The following is a 20,339-nucleotide window of genomic DNA, read 5'->3' on the forward strand; positions in this document are numbered from 1 at the left end:
TCTTATAGCAAGGTCTCTGTTGCGGCAAGCAAAGTTTCAACATGGTAGTCCGACACCAACCAAGCAAGAAACACAAGAGCTCAAGGATAAAGATGGATAGAAAGCCTCAGTCATAACCGCGATCAAAATGCCTTGAGATGCAAACTTAGGAACCGAGGGGATCAACTCCATGACTAGTTCGGAGCCTATGAAAAAGTGTCTACACTACCCAGAGGCAATAAGGGTCATTGCTTCTCGTCTTAATCAAGTCAGTATCATTTATATTTGACAATAGGTTTTCAGAGCTCGTTGGTCGTCAACAATCTCTGTAAGTTCTAAGCGTAAGTCCTGGAGTACTTGCTTATAATAATAAAGATCATATTGCCTATGACGCCGATCGATTTTCCTTTCTACCTTACTTGTCTTTCTGCACATCCTCATGCCCGATAAATAGAGTAAGTCACTTCTTGGGTCCTTCATCCCAAACATGCACCAGCGGTGGCAAAAATCTTGTCTCCACCCAAGGGCAATATGAGATCCCTTCACTTTAACGAAGTTTTTACTATTTGGACAACCTACCTAGAACCCCTGTTTCCGAGTAGATAGTCAGGGACTTAATAAGTACTAGGCGTTAAAAACTCAAAATAACATATTGTGTACCCTCTGAAAATTCTGTAGGACCGAACACTGTGACTAGAGGGGGTGAATAGATGCCTCACAAAATTTCTTGTGAAACTTGATGGCCTTCTCCTACTTGATCACCCAAAGCTCCTCAAAGAAAAGAAAGCGAAAGCAAAATGAGAGAAACCCGCAACCTTGTGACTCTATGAATAAAGTATGAACATGAGGTTCGATATAAAGTCAATCCATGAACCTTGTCACAAAAAGCTTAAAACTTTACAAACAAGACTAAACGATGGGCATAGGGCAAGAAATATCTCAAAGTTGATGACCTAGAGGCAAGGGAATGCGATACTCAAATTTGTACTATTGTACGCACATTTTATGCCCCTAGCAACAAAAAGATCAACCTTGCATGGTGCTAAAAATTTCAGCTCAAAAGGAGAAACAAAAATCACAAACCAAAAGACAAACTCGCAAGGAAATGCGGAGCCAAAAGAAGGAGACTAGAAGGAGATGAGCGTAAGCGAATGGAGAAACTTGTACTTCATTAATCTCAGAGGTCAGCCCTATTTTAGACGGATTACATGAAGTTTTTACTCTCCAAAAGCTCTAACCAATTACAAGGCTAAGCCTATCCTCTCCTCTCCCTTAAAGCCTATCTCTTGGATATCAAATGGTTGGCTCAAAGGTTACCACCAGCCAACCCATTCTATTTATAGGCTTAGAGGGGTTGCTTAACCCTTAAGCATTGTTGTCCCCAAATTACCCCTTGGTAACAATGGTCTCCCACTACCATGAGGACATTTTGGTCCAAATTTTGCTCCGTCCATCGAACGGCCGTGACACCTTCACGATGATGCCATGTGCACTCAATCCTTCCATGGTTTTGAGGCCAAATCGTGAAACTGCCTCACACGCTTCTCAAAGCGTGACTTGTCGCTGCTTGACTTGCCCTCAAGCAAGCACCCAGATGTTGACTTGGGTCCTCCGTTTTGCGATCTTGACCGCCGGCAAGTCTCTCCCGCTCCCGATCCCTCGGGCTGCCTTGTCACTTGCACTAGCATCCCTTTTTCTTGACTTTGTCAACACACCGTCTTCATCAACCTTCATCCCATGCCTTGCTTGCCGTCTTCATCAACCTTCATCCCATGCCTTGCTTGCCGTCTTCATCAACCTTCATCACATGCCTTGCTTGATCTTCATATGTGCAGCTAGGATCACCCTTGACTCCGCCCAGCCTCTTTGATCGTCTGGCACCAAGCACCCCACTTGGCCTCGATCACCCGTTGTCGACTGTCAAGTTGGATCTAACACTTGCACATCAATAGACAAGCAAACATGTATCTCTAGAGCCAGATAATATCATCACATCTTAGTCCAAATTAAATCCCAATCGAGGAGAACAAACGTGACCCAAAATGTGAACACCGGATGTTCCGGTGTGTTCATCCTCTGAACACTGGAGCATCCTGTGAGTACATCTCCATTTTGCACCGAGAAAGATCTCTCTCTGGAAAATATGATCTGGTGATCACTTGAGCACACACCAGACCATCCGGTGGGTACATCCTTACTGGAACCAAGTTTTGCAACCTCTCTGGAAATATTAGTCCGGTGATCACCTTTTGCCTACATTGGATAATCCGGCGCTCACTTCAAATTTGGCGCCAAAACCTTCTCTGCAAGAATTAGTCTAGTATTATCCTTTGGTGATCACATTCCACTCACCGAAGCATCCGGTGAGTTCTTTTGCTCCAGGCACACATTTCAGCCTCTTTGGAAATATTAGTCCGATTCTTACCTGTGCACACACTAGACAGTCCGGTGCTTGATTCAAATTTTGGTGCCAGAAGATCTTCTCTATAGAATTTAGTCCGGTGCTCATATCTGTCGTACATCAGACTATCCGGTGAGAAAAAGACCAACACACCGGATTGTCCGGTGAGTGAAAACCTTCTGCATCGAACTAACTCCAATTCCTTACAATTTTGGTTAGACATTATTATCATTGCAGTACATACCTATGCATTGGCAGTCAAACTAGCACTCAACCAAAGCCACACATTGTCAATCACTCATCACAAAATATAAACCAATGCACATCTCAACTTGGTTTCTCAAGTTCTAATAAGAAGAGAGGGATCATTGCATTGTGAACGCGAGGTTGCGAAAAGGCTCCTTATCGTGTTCCACGAGTGGCTAGGGGCTACAATGCCTCTCACTCAAGCGGACCTAAGGCTTATCATAATAAGCGCTTCGCTAGTGATCAACACGTCCTGAACTAATCGAAGGCATAAGAAGTCAACAATACATTGTCAAAAGCTTCCCGCACAAACTACTCCCATCAAATATGAAAAGCATCTAATTTTCAATTAAAAAATACTAGTTTTCATATTCTTAATATACATCTTTGCCTATTCTCTAATGAATACCTTAAAAAAACTGAGATAAGTCACAATTAGGGAACTTGTACCTACCCACACACTCAGTTTTTTGGACCGCCCATCTGGGAACCCTTCCCTAATAACTAGTCGGGGGCTTCATGAATTCTAGGAGTACAAAACTTATTGTTCATATCTCTTCGTAATGAGAAGGGAAGACATTTCCTTTTGGATACTGCAGAGAACCTTATCGGATCCTCGAGTGTTTGAAAACTTAGATGTTTTCTGCTTGGAGTCACGCCTAAGGTTATTGCACCAAACATATCGACAAGAAATTTCACAAACCTAAAAACTATTCAAAAGAGATGCTGGATACTTGTTAAAAATTCCTTGTATTCAAAAGAAGGATTACAATCGTACATAGGTGTTCTAGTAGAAGTAGGAATCTTCAATTTAACAAGGTTTTTTTGAGCTCTTTTAGATATAAGCTAATAGAGAGATGATTACAAAAGTCTTAAAAGAGCTACCTAGTGAAGAGGAAGGAGAGACTGCCCTAACCCTCCTACCCAATGAGAGGTTAAGGTCAGCAGTGCCCCAACTCCCTGTAGAACTCATTGATGTTGCAACCTAAGATCATTGACATCTTTGATGATGATTTGAGAGAGGCATTTAATCCCCACCATTGGTTGCTACTCTATAACGATGGTTTTGGGAGTTATTAGCTCCCACTCATAATCTTTAATGATGATTTGAGAGAGGCATTTAATCCCCACCATTGGTTGCTACTCTATAACGATGGTTTTGGGAGTTATTAGCTCCCACTCATAATCGTCAGTGTCGCTACTCTAGCTACTCCCTTTGGCCACCCTTGCCGGAATGACGCGAGGACAGAGGATGAAGTGACGAGCATCTTGCCATCTTTAATGGACATGCCATTGGAAGCCTCCTTCTTCTCCGTCTCAGCCACTGCTTCTTCCTCTTCTATTTTCACCTCCAAAAGATCCTAGTCCACCTCATCTTGGACCTGAGGTGCTGGGGGCTTACCATCTTTAAAAGGGATGCCGCAAGTCACAGCCCTCTCTTCAACATCCTCATCGGAAGAGACATCAATGACCTGCACCACTGAACCAGACTCTATGGGAGACGATGGAGGATTGAGGGGTGTGTACTCAGAGGAAGAAGGTGAGTAGTTCGGAGAAGAGTGTGTGTATTTAGGAGAAGGAGGAGAATTCATGATCGAACTCAAGTTTGGTGTGGCTGAGATCCAGCGCTCGAAGGTTTATATGGGCTAACAAGTCAGAAGGCAAGCCGCATCACCTACCGAGCTTTAATGCTGACTACGGATGCATTATGAGTCATGGGCGCCCAAGCGACTCTCGATCATCAAAGCTATGCCTTTTCAGCTGACCGATGTGAACAAAGAGGTGAGCTTTGGTGTACTCATTTAACGTTGGGTTTTCCAGTGCACTGGAGCAGTCGAAAGGATGGATCAATGGTCCCTTTGTATTCATTACAAAGAAGAATCTTTTTCAACACCACACGAGCTTTCTGCTGCCACAGTTCAACTTTCGAGCCTGGCGAGCGATGAGTATTATCTCCCTTGTACTTGGCAAGGACGGGATAATTTTTGGCCGACTAGAAAACCTACCCAGATGTGATAATGAATCTAGTACTCTCTTGAGAACTCAGAGGCACTTGAAATCCCAAGTAGCTGATCTAAGAACCCAAGAAACTCAGTTAGATATTTTACCCTATTCGGAAATTTGAGACTACATGATGACGCGGTCAGGCAAAAAGCTTATCTTTGTTGGCCATGTATGTGAATCGTTAGAGCCTCGTTTCATGTATAGATGGGGGACTTGATGATGAGTAATGGATAGTTACCATATCTGGGTACCCTAGGGTTTCCCATAATTCTCAGGCATATCTTTATCTCTGGGAAGGGGATCCCTAGAAGAAAGGAAACCTCTCCTAGGTACCCAAGGCACCCCATAACTGGGAAGGTTTATCTTCAAGAATAGGAAGGAAGAGTTCAAAGGACGTAAAACACCCCTATATATATATGGAGCCGAGGGGCCCTGCGAAGGGACAAACCAGAATAAATCATCATAAGGGATCACAACAATAGAACTGGTCATCTGTGTCGAGTCATCAGTGTTGGTTAGATCAGAACCGGCACTGCTGAAGTATCAATACCGGTTCATAACATCTTGCACTCAATCATTGATTGAGCTGGGTTGAACCAGCACTAATAATGAGTATCAATGCTCGTTCTTAACACAAACTAACACTGATAGTATCAGTGCTGGTTATTAACAGGAACTGGCACTGAAACTTGCTCCAGACCTGAGATTTTGATACACTCCCATTTTGGCTCGTGGTGCTTACGTCCGGCTCGACCACATCCACTCGTTCTCTCTCTTTATCTCTTCATTATTCTCATGAAACTAGACCTCACTTGTCTCTTCATCCAGCCTCTCTCTTCCTCTCCCTAATCTCGTCCAAATCCACCATGCATCCACCCTCTTCCTCTCCAAAATGGGAGTAGTTTGTGAAGCTGCTCGGGGATGAGATTTTCAATGCTGATGGCGAGGTGTGCCGTGTGTAGCACAAAGACTTCATGGTGGAGATGCACTCGGTAGGGACGCAACCGATCACCCAAAGGAGATCAGTGGCTAGAAGCCAGGCAGCGGCAAACCAGGGTCATGGCAAGGCTCGCTAGTGATGGGCGCCGCCGAGCAGCAGCAATTGTGGTGAGGGAAGTTGGCTTTCGGCCTCCCAGCGCGGCATGCGTGTGTCACTCATGCGGTGGACGAACACCCTCTACACGCACTTCATCCACACTGTCGTGCTCCTCAGTGGCCCTAAGCGTGAGTCAAACCTCCTCCGCTTCCTTTCTACTTCCACAGCACCAAATTCCATTATCCACACAAACATTTCATGGCAATCTTAGATCTTTTTTTGGGGGATTAAACCACCTTTCTTCTCAAGGCACACACGGGCAGCTGAGTGGAGGTGAAGAATGGGGAGTTGTGATGTGTGTGCTAGTGTGGATGTATGCTTCTTGTGCTGCGATGTGTGTGCTATTGTGGATGTATGGGATCTGTATGAAATTGTTTAGAGAAAAAAATTGCGAGTACATGTTCTTGTGTGTTACTATGTGTTCTTGTGGATGTATGCAATTTGTATGTTCTTATTCTTATGCTAGCGTGGATGTATTTGATATGTATGACATTTGTGTGTTCTTAGTTCTATTCTGTGAATCAGTCGGTGACTCGTCGTATCAGGGTAGCGGTGGTAGCCGAGCCGACTCGAAATCGAGTTGGCTTGTTTTTTTTTGGTCTCTGAGAACCTTTTCAATGCTAGTTGATAATTGTGGACCGGCACTGATACTCATTATAATTGTCTCCGAGAACCTTTTCAATGGATCGGCATTGATAATTGTCTCCGAGAAACTTGACTACCTGACGGCCCTTGGGGAAACCAGATAAGACTTCTCAGCCCACGGTCATGCACTGTTGTTTGGACTCGTAAGACGTGGAGCCACCGAACATGTGGTTGATAGTCCTCTCCTTCAACTGGTATGACATCGGGTCCGAGTCATCATCGCTGCTACTAGTGCTGGAGTCTCTGCTTTGTGTCATGACCTGGGTCTCCTTCTCTTTGGCCTTATCGATTTTGGCATTGACTGACAATAGCCAAATGTGGCATTGATGGATGATGTGGCCGTCAGTCTAATGGAAGTTGCACTAGGGCTTACTATTGTGTTCACTAGTGCATGGCTAGTAGCCCTTGTCCAGGACGATCCAGAGTGCTTATCGGGACGTGGATCAGGAAGATCTGCAAAAACTTTATCAGTTTTGGTTTTCTTTGCCTTACATCCCTTGGGGTTCTTCTTGCACTTGCTCTTTGAAACATTGTCATCTAGTCTGGGCTAAGGATGTTTGATGCCCTAATCTCTTTCCTTGATGAATAGGAGTGCCTCATCGGCATTAGCTGCCTTGTCGATGATCCTCTTCTTTGATTGTATCGGGCTCCTTCATGGCAACGTCTTCCATGCATCGCCAGTTCCTGATCCCTCGAGTAAAAGCATGGATGACATCATAGTCATTTATCTTGGGGATGGTATTCTGGGTGTTGTTTAAGCAGCGAACAAACTCGCACAAGGTTTCCTTCTCTGTCTGTATGCAACGAAAGAGGTATTTTCCATGCCAGGGCGAATAAGTACCTTGGAAGTTATCTTGGAACAAGTTGCAGAGCTACTCTGAAGAGTGGATCGTCCTTGATGGTAGATTAGTTATCTAGGTCCTGGCTGACCCTTCAAGGGTTGTGGGGAGGTAATATTTCATCACCTTCTTGTCATTTCTAGCTGCTTGGTTAGCTGTAGTGTATTACTGGAGGAACTCGGCGGGATTAGTGTTCCTGTTATACTTCTCGATCGATCCAGGCCAAAACCGAGCTGGCCAATTCACCTTATGTAGATCTAGAGAGAAGGCATGGCTCCCATTGATAGTCCCTTGCTCAGTTAGGGCAGTTGTGGGTATTCTAGCTATGGGGATCGGGGATCAGCCACGCCTCCTATTTGGATGGCACTGGGATGTTCTTTGGTTAGACCAACAGTCAATTTTTCCATAGGGATCTTTGAGTGTCTCTGTCAATCAATGACTTCACGCAGATCGTTGATAGGATGATCTTTGATCTGTAACATCTTTCAGTGGCTAGATGATCTGCTATCTTCCTGGACTCTCTTGTTCTGGGGATTGTGTTTTTCTGAATCTGAGTTACCATGAGAAGGATTAGTGTGAGACTTCCCCTGATTAGAGTTGTTCACGGCTATAGCTAGATGAGAGTTCTCAACCTGGAGGATGGCTTCTTTGGCTAGGACATTGACTGATTTGATCTAGCCCTTGCCGTTAGGGTGTACTTAGATATGTAGTTGGGAGTCATAGGAGGGCCTCCTGTAGAAGGAGGAGCCTCTACACCATTGCAGATCTAAAGCACTCAGTTCCTAGTTGATGGTCAGGTGACGCTAGATCCCGGGCTCTGTTAGGATTTGAGATCTTAGGAGTTGTCATTAGCGAAGGGTGGCTAGTGTCTTCCACAGTAGGAGAGGTGGGGCTCTCATGTTTGCGGAGTCGTTCTCTTCATGATTGGACAGATTGGCATCCCCATTTCTAATGGCAAATACTTCTTAGAGGTAACCTCCACTGGAGGAGTCTAGATCCATCATGGATTTGTCATCAGAGAAAATCTTCGAATAGGTACTTCAACAGTCCATGTTGTCAGAGAGAGGATACCGACTTGTGGCAAACGTTGCTCATGTGATTATCTTGGCAACCGAGTCGTTCAAACTTGATGTCGTAGTCCTTGGTGCACTGATCCATAAAGAGACTTACCTCATCACTGGAGTCATCGCCGGTAAGGTCTTCGTTGAGGTCCAATTGGTCAATCACCGGCTCATCGTTGGTCAAGGGGGTAAAATTGTGGTAGAACCCCTCGTCCGAGAAGTCAGTCCTTAGTGCAAGTTTGAGTGAGGCCAATGACATGTCGATGATTTGTAACCTGCTGATCTTACAAACTTGTAGGAGTATGAGATACTTCCTATAGATGAATCACACAGTACACATAGAGGTTTTATCCAGGTTCAACCCTCCCTTAGGATAATAGCCGTACATTCTGTTTGTCTTGTATTGATATCCGAGTCTGTTTACAAGGAAGATCCTGGCTAGCCTAGATGGTTCTAAACCTAGTCGAGGGGCTCCGTGTGTGTAGTCATGGAGGTTCGCTAATGTAGATCTAAAGTAGAAGGGTTGAGTAGAGGTCTAAGTCCCCACCGGACTCGACAGGTCCCCATTCGCCCCACCCTAGTTGGGGCGAGTTTATTGTTATTTTAATTGTTATCGGGGCAAGACGAGGAAAGCGAGGGCGGGTCAAGGTCTACCCCGCCCTGCCCCGGAGTATATGTTACGCACACACTTAGTGAGTTTATTAAAAAGTTTATGATCCTTTTGTAATAGAATTTTTAGTAAACTAATGAATGAATATAACTATTGTCATGTTATGTTAGGTCCTATGAACCTTAGATGCGGCTTTTTTATTGATTTGTATGTTGTGATAGTTGTTATCTCCTAATTAAACTTGATCTAGAGCTTTTGACGATTTTAGCCAAGGCAGGTCGGGTCGGGTCAAAGTCAGGGTGGGGTGGGGCAAGAAAAAATTTCACACGGTCTCGGGGTGGGGTGGGGTACATGCGAGTGAGGGCGGGTGGAGGCAAAACCTACCTCGCCCGCTCCATCTAGATCTTTAGGCTTGAGGGTTCAGAGCTCCTATAGAATTGAATGACTTGTATGGATTTTGATTAGCTTGTCCTCTAAAGGGTCTCATAACTCTGTATATATAGGGGATCATCGTACGGCCTCAGAAGTCCTTCCTTACCATTCTTAGAGATAAACTTTCCTGCTTACGAGATATTTCGGGTTCCTATGGGTAATTTTCATACGTCTAGGGATTAACTTTCCAAAGACAAAGATATGCCCCAAGAATGTAGGAAACCCTAGGGTATCCAGATATGGTAATTTTACACTACACATCATCACTTGTTGCTAGTGCTACTAACCTATTGTGTCTATCTCCAAAGTCATGTCCAACTAATGGCTTGCATCGGCGATGCCATGCTATGACCCAATGACTGTCTCACAAAAGCCAATTTTGGCACAAGATCCCAGGAGGTGAGATCAACATCACACTCGGAAACCTCGAACGAGGAAGAGTACCCTAGTTCTATCAGATCAATGACACCATCTCTCGAGGTGTTGTAATAGCCCAAATTCCTAATACCAAGAAAATAAAAACTTTTCAAAAGAAATTAAAACGAGTTTTGCAAAATTAAATAAATCCCTAAGTGTGCATGTGTGCTTTATACATATATGCATATATGTGGATATATGTGTTATGTGTATAAATACATATATATATTGAGGGCTATTTTCTTATAAAAGAATATTTATAGATACATTATATGTGTATATATATCTGGATTGCTTGACTGATTTTGTGAGCCAATATAAGGATATATATAGTATATGCGATGTATAAGTATAATATACATGTGTATATACATTAGAGAAAATAGAAAAGAAAAGAAAAGCTTTTTGTGTTAAAGGACTAAAGCCCATCTCACCTCCCTCCCTTCTCTTTATTTTGACCCAACCCAACCGGCCCAACCGAGTCAACCCACCGCTCACTCCTCTCTTCCCTCCCTCTCTGCTTCAGCTCGCAAAGGAGCAGCAGTTGGCCGTGGCCCGCGTAGTCGCCATTGTGTTCGAGTCGAGCCTCTAGAAGCTAAAGCCCAGACCAATTTTGCTAGAGCTTGAGCCAATCATGAGATGTGCACAGGAGTTCAACCACCGGTTGCATGAAGTCCCGATCAAATTCACAGGATTGCATTGGAGGTAAGCCAAGCAGCAAAGGAAGGAAGAATCTAGAGGCTATATGTGAACTTCTGCCCAAGAGATAGAGACTCGAGCACGTTTGAATCGCCAGAATTGAGTTCGGACCTCCGCCGCCGCCCTTTTCAAATCCGAGTAGAATTAGAGGTAAGAGAGCCGTTGCGCCCTCCCTAGATCATCCTGAGCCTTTCCCCATCTTCTCGTCGAGAAATCCTCGCTAGAGCTCATTGTCGTCGGGAACCAAAGCTTCAAGCCACCACCCACTGTCGCTAGTCTCAACCGCGCACCACCGACGACCACTCGTAGCCAAGCGGTGTCCGCTATGAGCACATGGTCGTTTTCTGCTGCTCGTCAGAGCGTTTGGAGCACGGCAAGGAGCTTCTCGCCTCTCAGTGGTGACATGTCCCTGCGGGAGCCCTCTGAGCCACCGTCATCATCGTCGGCAGCGAAGGAGACCGATGTGAGCCGCCCGATCCAAACCAACAGCTGAGATTAGATCTGCATACCCCTTCGGTTTTAATCCCAATCAGCTAATGACATGGCAGCCACATAGACGCATGAGTCCGACGTGTCCACTCTGTCATCAAGCCACCTCAACCAAACAGTCCAATCAGCAGCCCAGTCAGCGTTTCTTTTTCTTTTATTTGCTTTAATTGTTTTGCTTACGTCATAATTGTTATATATTGCATAATAAATAGTTTTTAGTATAAAATAAATCTAATAATAATTAGGAAAATAGTTTTTTAAATTGTTTAATAATATTTTATAGGTATATTTAATTCTTTTTAATAGTTTTATAATTCAAATAAATGCTAGAAAATTTTAGAAAAATCCCAGAAAATCATAGATGGCTTTGAAAAAATTTTAAAAAATTTCTAGCAATATAATTTCATCTATAGTTAATATTTTTAGTCCTATTTTAATATTTAGAAAACCATATTGTCAATCGTAGCTCCATTTTGACCCGTTCTTTCACCGGATTATCCGGACTAGCGTTATCTTGTATGTGGTGATATTTGTTGTGTGATATTTAGTTCTTTTTGGATCTTGGTGTTTACGTGTTGTTATTTTTCTTCATATGTTGCGAGTAAACGCCAACGTTCAGGAGGAGCTAGAAGTTCTGCAGGATCAGGATTTCAAAGACCCAACTGAGTTCAGTGAAGGTAAGTTATATTCTTGATCATTTTTATCCCAGTTTTATAAATATTTTATTTTATAAACATGCATGCTAATAATTTATTAGGAATTCCAAGAGTTAGGCTTTATCCTAGTTTTTCCCTTATCATCCTTGTCGCTATAGTATGATTTTGGGTTATGGATGGGTAGATGATGCTTAGCCTTGCATTGGGACGATAATCATGATAATTGTTCCACGAACTTGATAATGGTCCTATGAAACAATGATAAAAAAAATGATGTAATAATTTTTGTAGCAACATGGTATAAGGATTTAAGCAGGTGGTATGATAAGATGTATGGTTAGGAAAGTGGTAGTCTTGCTCAAATCTAAGGACTGGTTCCATGGGGTGATCTTTCTGTGTTTATAGTACAACTACAAGTCTAGTATGGGATGGGACTAGCTGAGTAATTTTCTTACTCTTATCATAGTGTAGACCAGGAAGAAGAGTGGTGAGTGAAGGATGTCTTGGGATCCGAAAGGCGCAAGAGGGGGCTTCCGTTGTTGAGGTCGAATCACACGGTAGTGAAACCTTAGCCGGTAGACATGTGTTGAGAGGAGGCATTGTAAATATTTTGTAGTGGATTCCTATTACACACCTCGGTAGTGTGTAAGAGTTCTCCGTCGGCCAACGGATGCTCAGCAAAACGGAATGAAACATCTGGTGGATAAAGTACAACCGCTACACTGAAAATCTACCATGATTATAACTTGATGTTTTGGATAGTCGAGTCAATTGTGATGGTGGGAATCATAGTTGAGGATGGTCAATTATAGTGGTGGGAACTATGATTGAGGGTTCAACCTTAGTGGATGGAACTTTAAGTTGAAGTGTTGGTTAGTTGGTTAAGTCAAGATGGATGGAATCTTGATGTGGTTTTGTTATTCACTTAATTATTATTGCTTTTCAAAGATTTTTACTTAATTGCTAATTTATGCAAGAGAGTAATATTAGTCTTATTCTTGTCAAGTCTTCATATGCATATTATTTCCTTCACAACTTGCTAAGTATAACAAGTGCACTCTTGCTATCACCAAACACTTAGTTGGAGAAGGTATTGAGGAGTACGCTGAAGGTGGATTGTTCTAAGATGCTTTCTACACCAATGATGCATGTGGAAGATTCGTAAAGGCTTAAAGTCTTCATAGTTTGTTTAGTTCCGCTAAAGTTTATTTGGTTCTTCGACCCTTGAAAATCACTTTGTAAGACGGTTAATTCAATTAAGTATGGATATTGTAATGATTATCATCAATGAGATTGGTTTCTAGGCTTAGCACATAGATGAGATTGGTTTGTTTCTTGAACCGATCTTGACATGTGTGGCTAGCAAAGATCTCCATTAGGAATGCACCAATTGGGATGCAAATCTTATCATAAATCGCATGAGCAACTGTGTCCACTGAAATTGGTGATCTAAGTCCATTGAAGGACAAAAGCACCAAGCATTGACTCAATGAAGGAGATTCCTTCTTATTCAAAAGGGTGCCATTCCTCAAGTTAGTAGGTGAGATAGACAAGCCTTGCTTCAGTGGAGGAAAGAAAGTTTCACTCGTAAGAGGTGGTGGCAGAGCGAGTGGCGGTGTTGAAGGAGCACATGGTAAATGGGGGTAAGGTTGTGAGCATGGGGAAGCACTAGGACTTCTCTAAGGATAAAAGTGATCAAAGTTATCAAAACCCCAATAGTGAAGACATCAGAGCGGATTCTAGCAAGTTGCCACTCTATGCCCTGTGAAGAGGCAATTGAAGTAACTCCCTAGGAGCAGAGAAGGTGGTTGAGGATAAAGGAATCGGTGAAGCACTTTGTCGCCCCTTATTCCTGCAAATGCTAATCCATCCACCATTTTCACCCTTTGGTGCCCCTTCTTCCTTGTTTAAACATGGTTGGATAGAGCTATACAACAGTGGCAGCAGGCGTGACAACTCCTTGATGGTTAGGTGGACTAATGGAGCCACGAAGAGGAGACCTGGGGTGGGTTGTGCTTCTCGGCGGCTACTCCTCTAGTATTTCTTCCTCGCTCTCCAACAACGTGGAGGCAGGAGGACGTGGATGCTCTTGGAGGTGGAGAGGATGGGGGAGACCATAGCAGTGCAACTGATGGAGGTAGGCACGACCTGCAGAGCGATAGTTTGGTGGCAGAATGAGGCTGGTGGATGGAGCCAGCCAACGCCTAGCGCGGGGATGATGTCAGTCTTCCTCGAATCTATCAAGGGGACAGTGATGATGTCCCTCAAATCTGGAATAGGGTCGATGACATGGAACCACAAGCTCCTTGAACAAGAGGTGAGCCATCGGGGTTCATTGGGGGATCGGTTGAAGGATTGGTAGCATCGGTGGCGCTTCAAAGCAAAGGGGGCCGCCAGCAGTGTCATGTCAGGGTGGATGGGGTTGGTAGCGTCGTGTCAGAGCAGAGGGTACCAACGACTTCCAAAATTCGATGGCGGCAGGCCCTAGATCCGACAGTGCAAGGGAAGCATCAACCTATGGCGTTGTTGTTTGAGCTCCAGCTAGTGAATTCTAGATCAGGTGGAGGGGACCCGGGGGGTGATGGGGCTTTGGAAGGGATGGTAGCCAATGGCCGCGGCAGGAAACCCTAGGTTGCCCCCGCATAGCAGGTTTAGCTCCTCTATGGCTCTATCCTTTTGTATTTTCCCTCTTTATCAATTTGTCCTCTCGGCGTGATGAAAGGCTTCAAATCATGTTAGTTGGCACAAAAAACTAGTTGGCTTTGGTGACTCCTAGGACAACGTACGCGACCAGTTCACGCCCAACCACACAAGCGACCAACTCGTCCTTGACCAGCTGAGCAAGCAGTACATGCTCGACCACCCTACTCGACCAGTCCGAGCGAGCAGCAAGTCTAACCATGTGAACGTCTGACGGCGCGAACCCTGCGATCACATGAGTCACTCAGTGAGAAAGCAGGAGGACAATACGTCAAACAAGAGCAAATAAACTCGATGAGAGCAAAGAAAGAACATAAGCTTTCTGAGGCCGCAATAGCTTAGCCTTTACTTTTTCTATTTATCTCCTTTCTAACTTCCGTCGAGTAGATCCGAGCTCGCTTAGTACTTAACCGAGTACTTCTGAGCTTCTCGACTCGATATCTCAACCCCTATTACTTGCCCTTGCTTATACAGGCCCAAGTACCTGACCGGCTAGACAAGTTACCCCTAACTTGTATCTGGACTTCGTGCACCTACACGTATACTTTGCCAAACAAGCATACAGACTCCGACTTGAACTCTACGAACCCTTATCGTATACTTTGACACATGCACGTGCATGAAACTACTCAGACTTGATCGGCTGTCGTGTATTCCACAAACTCGTATACCTTCTATACGAGTACATATGCGACAACTAGCCAACCAAAACTTTGCTAGCTTCTTACTTTCATGCATCGACTTGCCTATACTATTGACCTTAACTTACCTAGACATACCAAAACAAGATTAGTTTCCAACACTCCCCTTAATCTTGTTTTCTCCATGTTAGAGTAGCACCGGGTAGTCAGTCATCCTCCTCTGCAGCCATAAACAATGTCTTCTCCTGTTTCTTCAACTTCTCGCATTCCCACTGGAAGTGCCCATAATCATTGCACTTGTAGAACCTCACTTTAGCCTTATCAAATTTTTGATTCTTGTTGTCTCATCCACCACTGTTGCAAGAGCCGTCACCACCATCCTTCTGCTCCTTAGCCCTTCATTGTTCTCGGGTGAGCAATAGATGCTCATCTTCATCCGTCTCCTTAGCTCTCCATTGGGCTTTGGTGAGCAACACATGCTCAGCATTGCCACCATCATCGTCATAGCTGCACATCCTTTCTTCGTACTTGCAAACTTGCCGAGTAGTTCACCGAGTATATCCGAGCTCCCTGAGTACTTAACCGAGTACTTCCGGGCTTCTCAACAAATTCTAGCTCTAATCTTCATATAGACTCAGATACTGACTATTGGCTTTGGCGACTCTAGGATAACGTATGTGACCTTTACACGCTCGACCACGCAAGCGACCAGCTTGTCCTCGACCAGGCAAGCGAGCAGTATGTGCTCGACCACCCTACTAGATTAGTCCAAGCAAGCAGCAAGTCCAACCACATGAACGTCCAACGACGCGAACACTGTGATCAAGTGAGTCACCCAGCGAGAAAGCAAACGGACAATACGTCAAACAAGAGCAAAGAAACTCGACGAGAGCAAAGAAAGAACAGAAGCTTTCCGAGGCCGCGACAACTTAGCTTTTACTTTTTTATTTCTCTCCTCTCTAACTTCCGTCAAGTAGATCCGAGCTCGCTTAGTACTTAACCGAGTACTTCCGAGCTTCACAACTCGATATCTCAACCCTTATTACATGCCCTTGCTTATATAGTCCCGAGTACCTGATCGGTCAGGCAAGTTATCTCTGACTTGTATCTAGATTTCGTGCACCTACACGCATACTTTGTCAAACAAGTATACATACTCTCACTCGAACTCTACGGACCTTACTCTACTCGACTTGGACACATGCACGTGTATAAGACTATTCGGACTTGATCGGATGCCGTGTCTTTCGTGAATTTGTAGACCTTCTATATGAGTACGTATATAGCAACTGACCAACCAAAACTTTACTAACTTCTTACGTTCATGCATCGACTTGCCTATACTTATTGATCTTAACTTAATTACCTAGACATACTAAAACAAGATTAATTTTCAACTAAAACTCACCGAGTCCGATCTCTCTAGAACACGATTGACTTGCGCAGATAGAGTTAATACAGACACTTGCCGTGTCCATGTGTGATGCTCTCGCGCGCGGCGACAAGGAAACGACAAGGCCTGAACCCAGTCGGCACAAACGAACGAGTGATTGGTCCTCGGTCAAAGTAACCTTTTGATTTTGGAATGCTAATACGAATTGCTAGCTAGCTGATCAGCTAAAAAGTTTCTTTGTAGAGAGACGACTCTTGCAAAGTCTAGCTATAGCTGGATAGCCCTGATGTGAACGTTGTTCCTCATGATTCTTATCGCAATGCAGCCAGCTGTTTGACAAAGGATCGAGAACAGTGATAAGAGATGAGGTAGAACATGGGCGAAGCTAGGGCCGAAATGACAGTGGTACATGATCACTGTGTACTTCTAATACATAAACAATTTCAGCTGCCAACTGATTCGATCGATGTTGTCAAAAATCGAAGTCGCCATCAAGAAAACAGCCTCAGATGACCATGAAATATGGACGGAATGCAATAAGAAACCGAATAATTCTATCTCGCAAAAAAAGCAAAAGAGAAAAAAGCTCAACAAGTAGCCTGAGGCACCGCTCTCCCAAACGTCAAAAAGCGGCGCCAACAACCACTAGAACTACTGCATTCTCCTGGTCCTCGTTTCACACGCATCCTACGCGTCCAGAGTCCACACTCCACGTGTGCAAGCCTTTGATGGTTTTGGACCATGCAGAGACACTGAGCTACCGCGCCATGCACGGTTGCACCCTATAAATAGACCAACTTCACTTCACTCCGCCACACAACCAAGTCACACACACCGGCACCGAGCTAGCTAGCAGCCAAGATGGCGACCAGGCATCTGTTTCTTGCCATCCTCGTCCTCCTTACTATAGGCATGGTCACCGGTGCTGGAACCCGCAAGCTGGGTTACGGCCCTGGCGGAGGAGGTGGCGGCGGTGGTAGCGGCGAAGGCGGTGGTGGTGGGTATGGTGGATCTGGGTATGGGTCTGGGTCAGGATATGGTGAAGGAGGTGGAAGTGGAGGTGCTGCTGGTGGGTATGGACATGGTGGTGGAAGTGGTGGTGGTGGCGGTGAGGGCGGTGGTGCAGGGTCTGGGTATGGGTCTGGGCAAGGCGCTGGCTACGGAGCTGGCAGTGGTGGTGCTGGTGGGTATGGAAGCGGTGGAGGGGGTGGAGGTGGTGGTGGTCAAGGCGGCGGTGCTGGCTATGGCCATGGAGGCGGCTCTGGCTCTGGCTATGGAGGTGGTGCTACTGGTGGTGGAGGTGGGCATGGTGGTGGCGGCGGCGGTGGCCAAGGCGGTGGGTCCGGCAGCGGCTCAGGCTATGGCTCTGGATATGGGTCCGGTGGAGGTTTTGGGCAGGGTGGTACTTACGCCGGAGGTGGTGGCGGTGGCGGTGGCGGTGGAGGTGGAGGTGGTGGCGGACAAGGTGGAGGATCTGGCTATGGCTATGGCTCTGGCTCTGGCTCTGGATACGGCGGTGGCAGCGGCAATGGACACTACTAAGCTCATTTTCAGAGTCAACTACGAAAATATATAGTTACAGGTGTGTCATCAGTGATGACTTTGTCTCACTGCTTTACAGAAAGCTTGTTTGAGTGTATGTAAGTAGCTAAAGCTTTGTACCGGCCTTGCTGCTTTACATAACTGGCAAGGACTAAGAAATAAATAAAGCGACATATGGAATTAATTATATCATGAGCACTTCTGTGTTTGTATATGGAACAAACAGTTTACTTAAATAACGAAGTGTGATGTGGAAGCATACACGATTCACGGTACATGTCAACCTGGCAAAAATATTCAACTGAAGGAGAGTTTCCATTGACCTCCAGATTCACGCTGAACTTGCTCTCAGTAGTGCTGCAACATTTTCAAGGCACATCCAGTTTCCTAATGCTAGAATCTTGTTGCAGTCCATGGATAAACTCACCAGGCACAACTTCAGTTCCATCTCTAGCTAGCTAGTCTCTACAAGCCTGGTGATCTACTGATTAATGTTCTTACAACATGAATTTCCTCTATATCATCTGATCTAATTGAACACCCATTCCTGTTCATTCTGCCCTGAACATTTTATTTGTAGTTAGCAATTGCTAAGAATCAATCTTGTTGTTTTAAACCGTCTAAGTACTAGAGATCAGTACGTTTGTAGGTTCTGTGTCAGACAACAAGACTCGGATAAATGGCATTCGAGTATGCTGATGCTAGAACGTGAGTAACTAGGGAGTAACAGAGTAGAGAAAACTGGCGCAAGTTGAGCTGCGCCACAAGCTTCAGTGTTCTTCGTTTTCCTAGCGCGTTTATGTGAGTTGAGTCCACGTTGTCGATCGCAACAATAATGTGCCAATCAATAAATCAAATATATAGGCTAATAGCTATAAACATTCTTGCATTGACATTTCAATTATCTCCTGGGCCCTGGCTTCTCATTTGACATCACTATTGTTGGTTTGGTATACTATTTTTAGTGCTACTCATCCGGAACTCTCTCGAAGTCCTCCAATTCCACTGAAAAATGTCTGCTCGCTATTTTATATTTCTCTAGTGCAGCAATTCGGAGAAGATCGATCTCCGACCAGATATTGGGACATGATTGGAACGTAGAATTCAAATGAATTTTATATGAATCTTGCAGGAAATAGTTCAATTCCGGCAGGAGTTGACAAAGCTCCAAGCATGATGCAATTCCTGACAGATATCAGGGATTCGTACTGAATTCTACTATTGTTCTTCTCTGCCCTGAATTTTTTTTTAGTTGAGTCATGTACTAATCAAACCTTTTAGGGTTTATTATATCCCTAAACAGTCCTGTGTGGACATTAGAACTTCTCTTCTGTAGCTGGCACATCATCTGACATCACTATTGTGGATTACTTGGTACGCTATTTGAATGCTCTTCTGGTGCTGTGAACTCTCTCTAAGTCTTCCACTTCTGCTGCGAACTGCTCTGCTCCGCTAGTTTGTCCCTTACGTGTTACGACAGCAGACCGGAGAACTATACAAACTTCCATTTGCAATCGCGAATTCGCGATAGTACCATTGAATTCAGCTTTCATGTATGGATCATCTGTACCAGTCAGTGGCTAGAAAAAAAAATCAAATTTTGTCCCATGATTCATTAGTCTCTAGAACTGAAATATGTGTCTGCTTGCCACTGAAAGCTTAATTTGTTGTTGATGTGAACGTAGCAACTGAAATGAGTGCCCAATGATAAGCCAATGTGAATTTGCATATTGTAAAGCTTCATCGATACATACATCAATTATTCGGTTGCCAAAAAAGTGAGAGACAAAAAGAGAGCATAAAGCAATCCATACCCAACACAAGTAACATCACTCCGCCGGCCGATAACGTAAAGAAATGCGACCGGCAAGGCGGAAACCACTAGCACTACACTCACTGGTCCTCGTTTCACACCTAACACGTCCAAACTCTATCGACGTACGTGCATTGTGGCCTTGATCTTCTGGACCATTCGGTGAGCCATGCACGCACAAGAAGCGCCCTATAAATACCCCAACCAGCCGTGTCCTCACTCTCACCACATAACTTCTGCAGTGTAGCTACTCGGCAGGTAAAGATGACTACTAAGCATTTGGCTCTGGCCATCCTTGTCCTCCTAAGTGTAGGGATGACCATCGGTGCTCCAAAGCTCATTGGTTATGGCGTTGGTGGGGAAGGTGGCGGTGGAGGAGGAGGAGACAGCGGCGGCAACGGTAGTTGTGGAACTGGTGGTGCTAGAGGATCGGACTAAGGGTTTAGGTGTAGGTCTGGGTATGGTGAGGGTGTAGGTGGAGGTATGGGTATGGGTATGGGTGTAGGTGGAGGTGTTGTCGGTGGGAATGGCGGTGGTGGTGGTGGAGATAACGGTGGTGAAGGCAGACGGTCTGATTTGGGGTACAGTTCCAGAGAAGGGTATGTCTATGGCTATTGATTTGGTGGTGGTAGTTTCAACAGTGGTGGCTACCAGAGTAGCGGTGGTGGTCAAGGTG

The 20,339-nt window shown here is 44.8% G+C and overlaps 1 protein-coding gene across 1 annotated transcript; it reads left to right on the forward strand.

The window, feature by feature from the left end:
• Window positions 1–17,128: 17,128 nt before the first annotated feature.
• LOC133902971 (glycine-rich cell wall structural protein 2-like) lies at window positions 17,129–18,037 on the forward strand. The gene has a single exon (XM_062344300.1). It carries the CDS (start codon window positions 17,170–17,172, stop codon window positions 17,848–17,850), a length of 681 nt encoding a protein of 226 aa, XP_062200284.1. The 5' UTR covers window positions 17,129–17,169; the 3' UTR covers window positions 17,851–18,037.
• Window positions 18,038–20,339: the final 2,302 nt, after the last annotated feature.

The sequence above is a fragment of the Phragmites australis genome, chromosome 21 (genome assembly GCF_958298935.1).
Source record: "Phragmites australis chromosome 21, lpPhrAust1.1, whole genome shotgun sequence".
Classification (NCBI taxonomy): domain Eukaryota; kingdom Viridiplantae; phylum Streptophyta; class Magnoliopsida; order Poales; family Poaceae; genus Phragmites; species Phragmites australis.

Coding starts and splice junctions, on each gene's coding strand:
- LOC133902971 (XM_062344300.1), top strand. CDS start 17,170: ATGGCGACCAGGCATCTGTTTCTTGCCATCCTCGTCCTCCTTACTATA.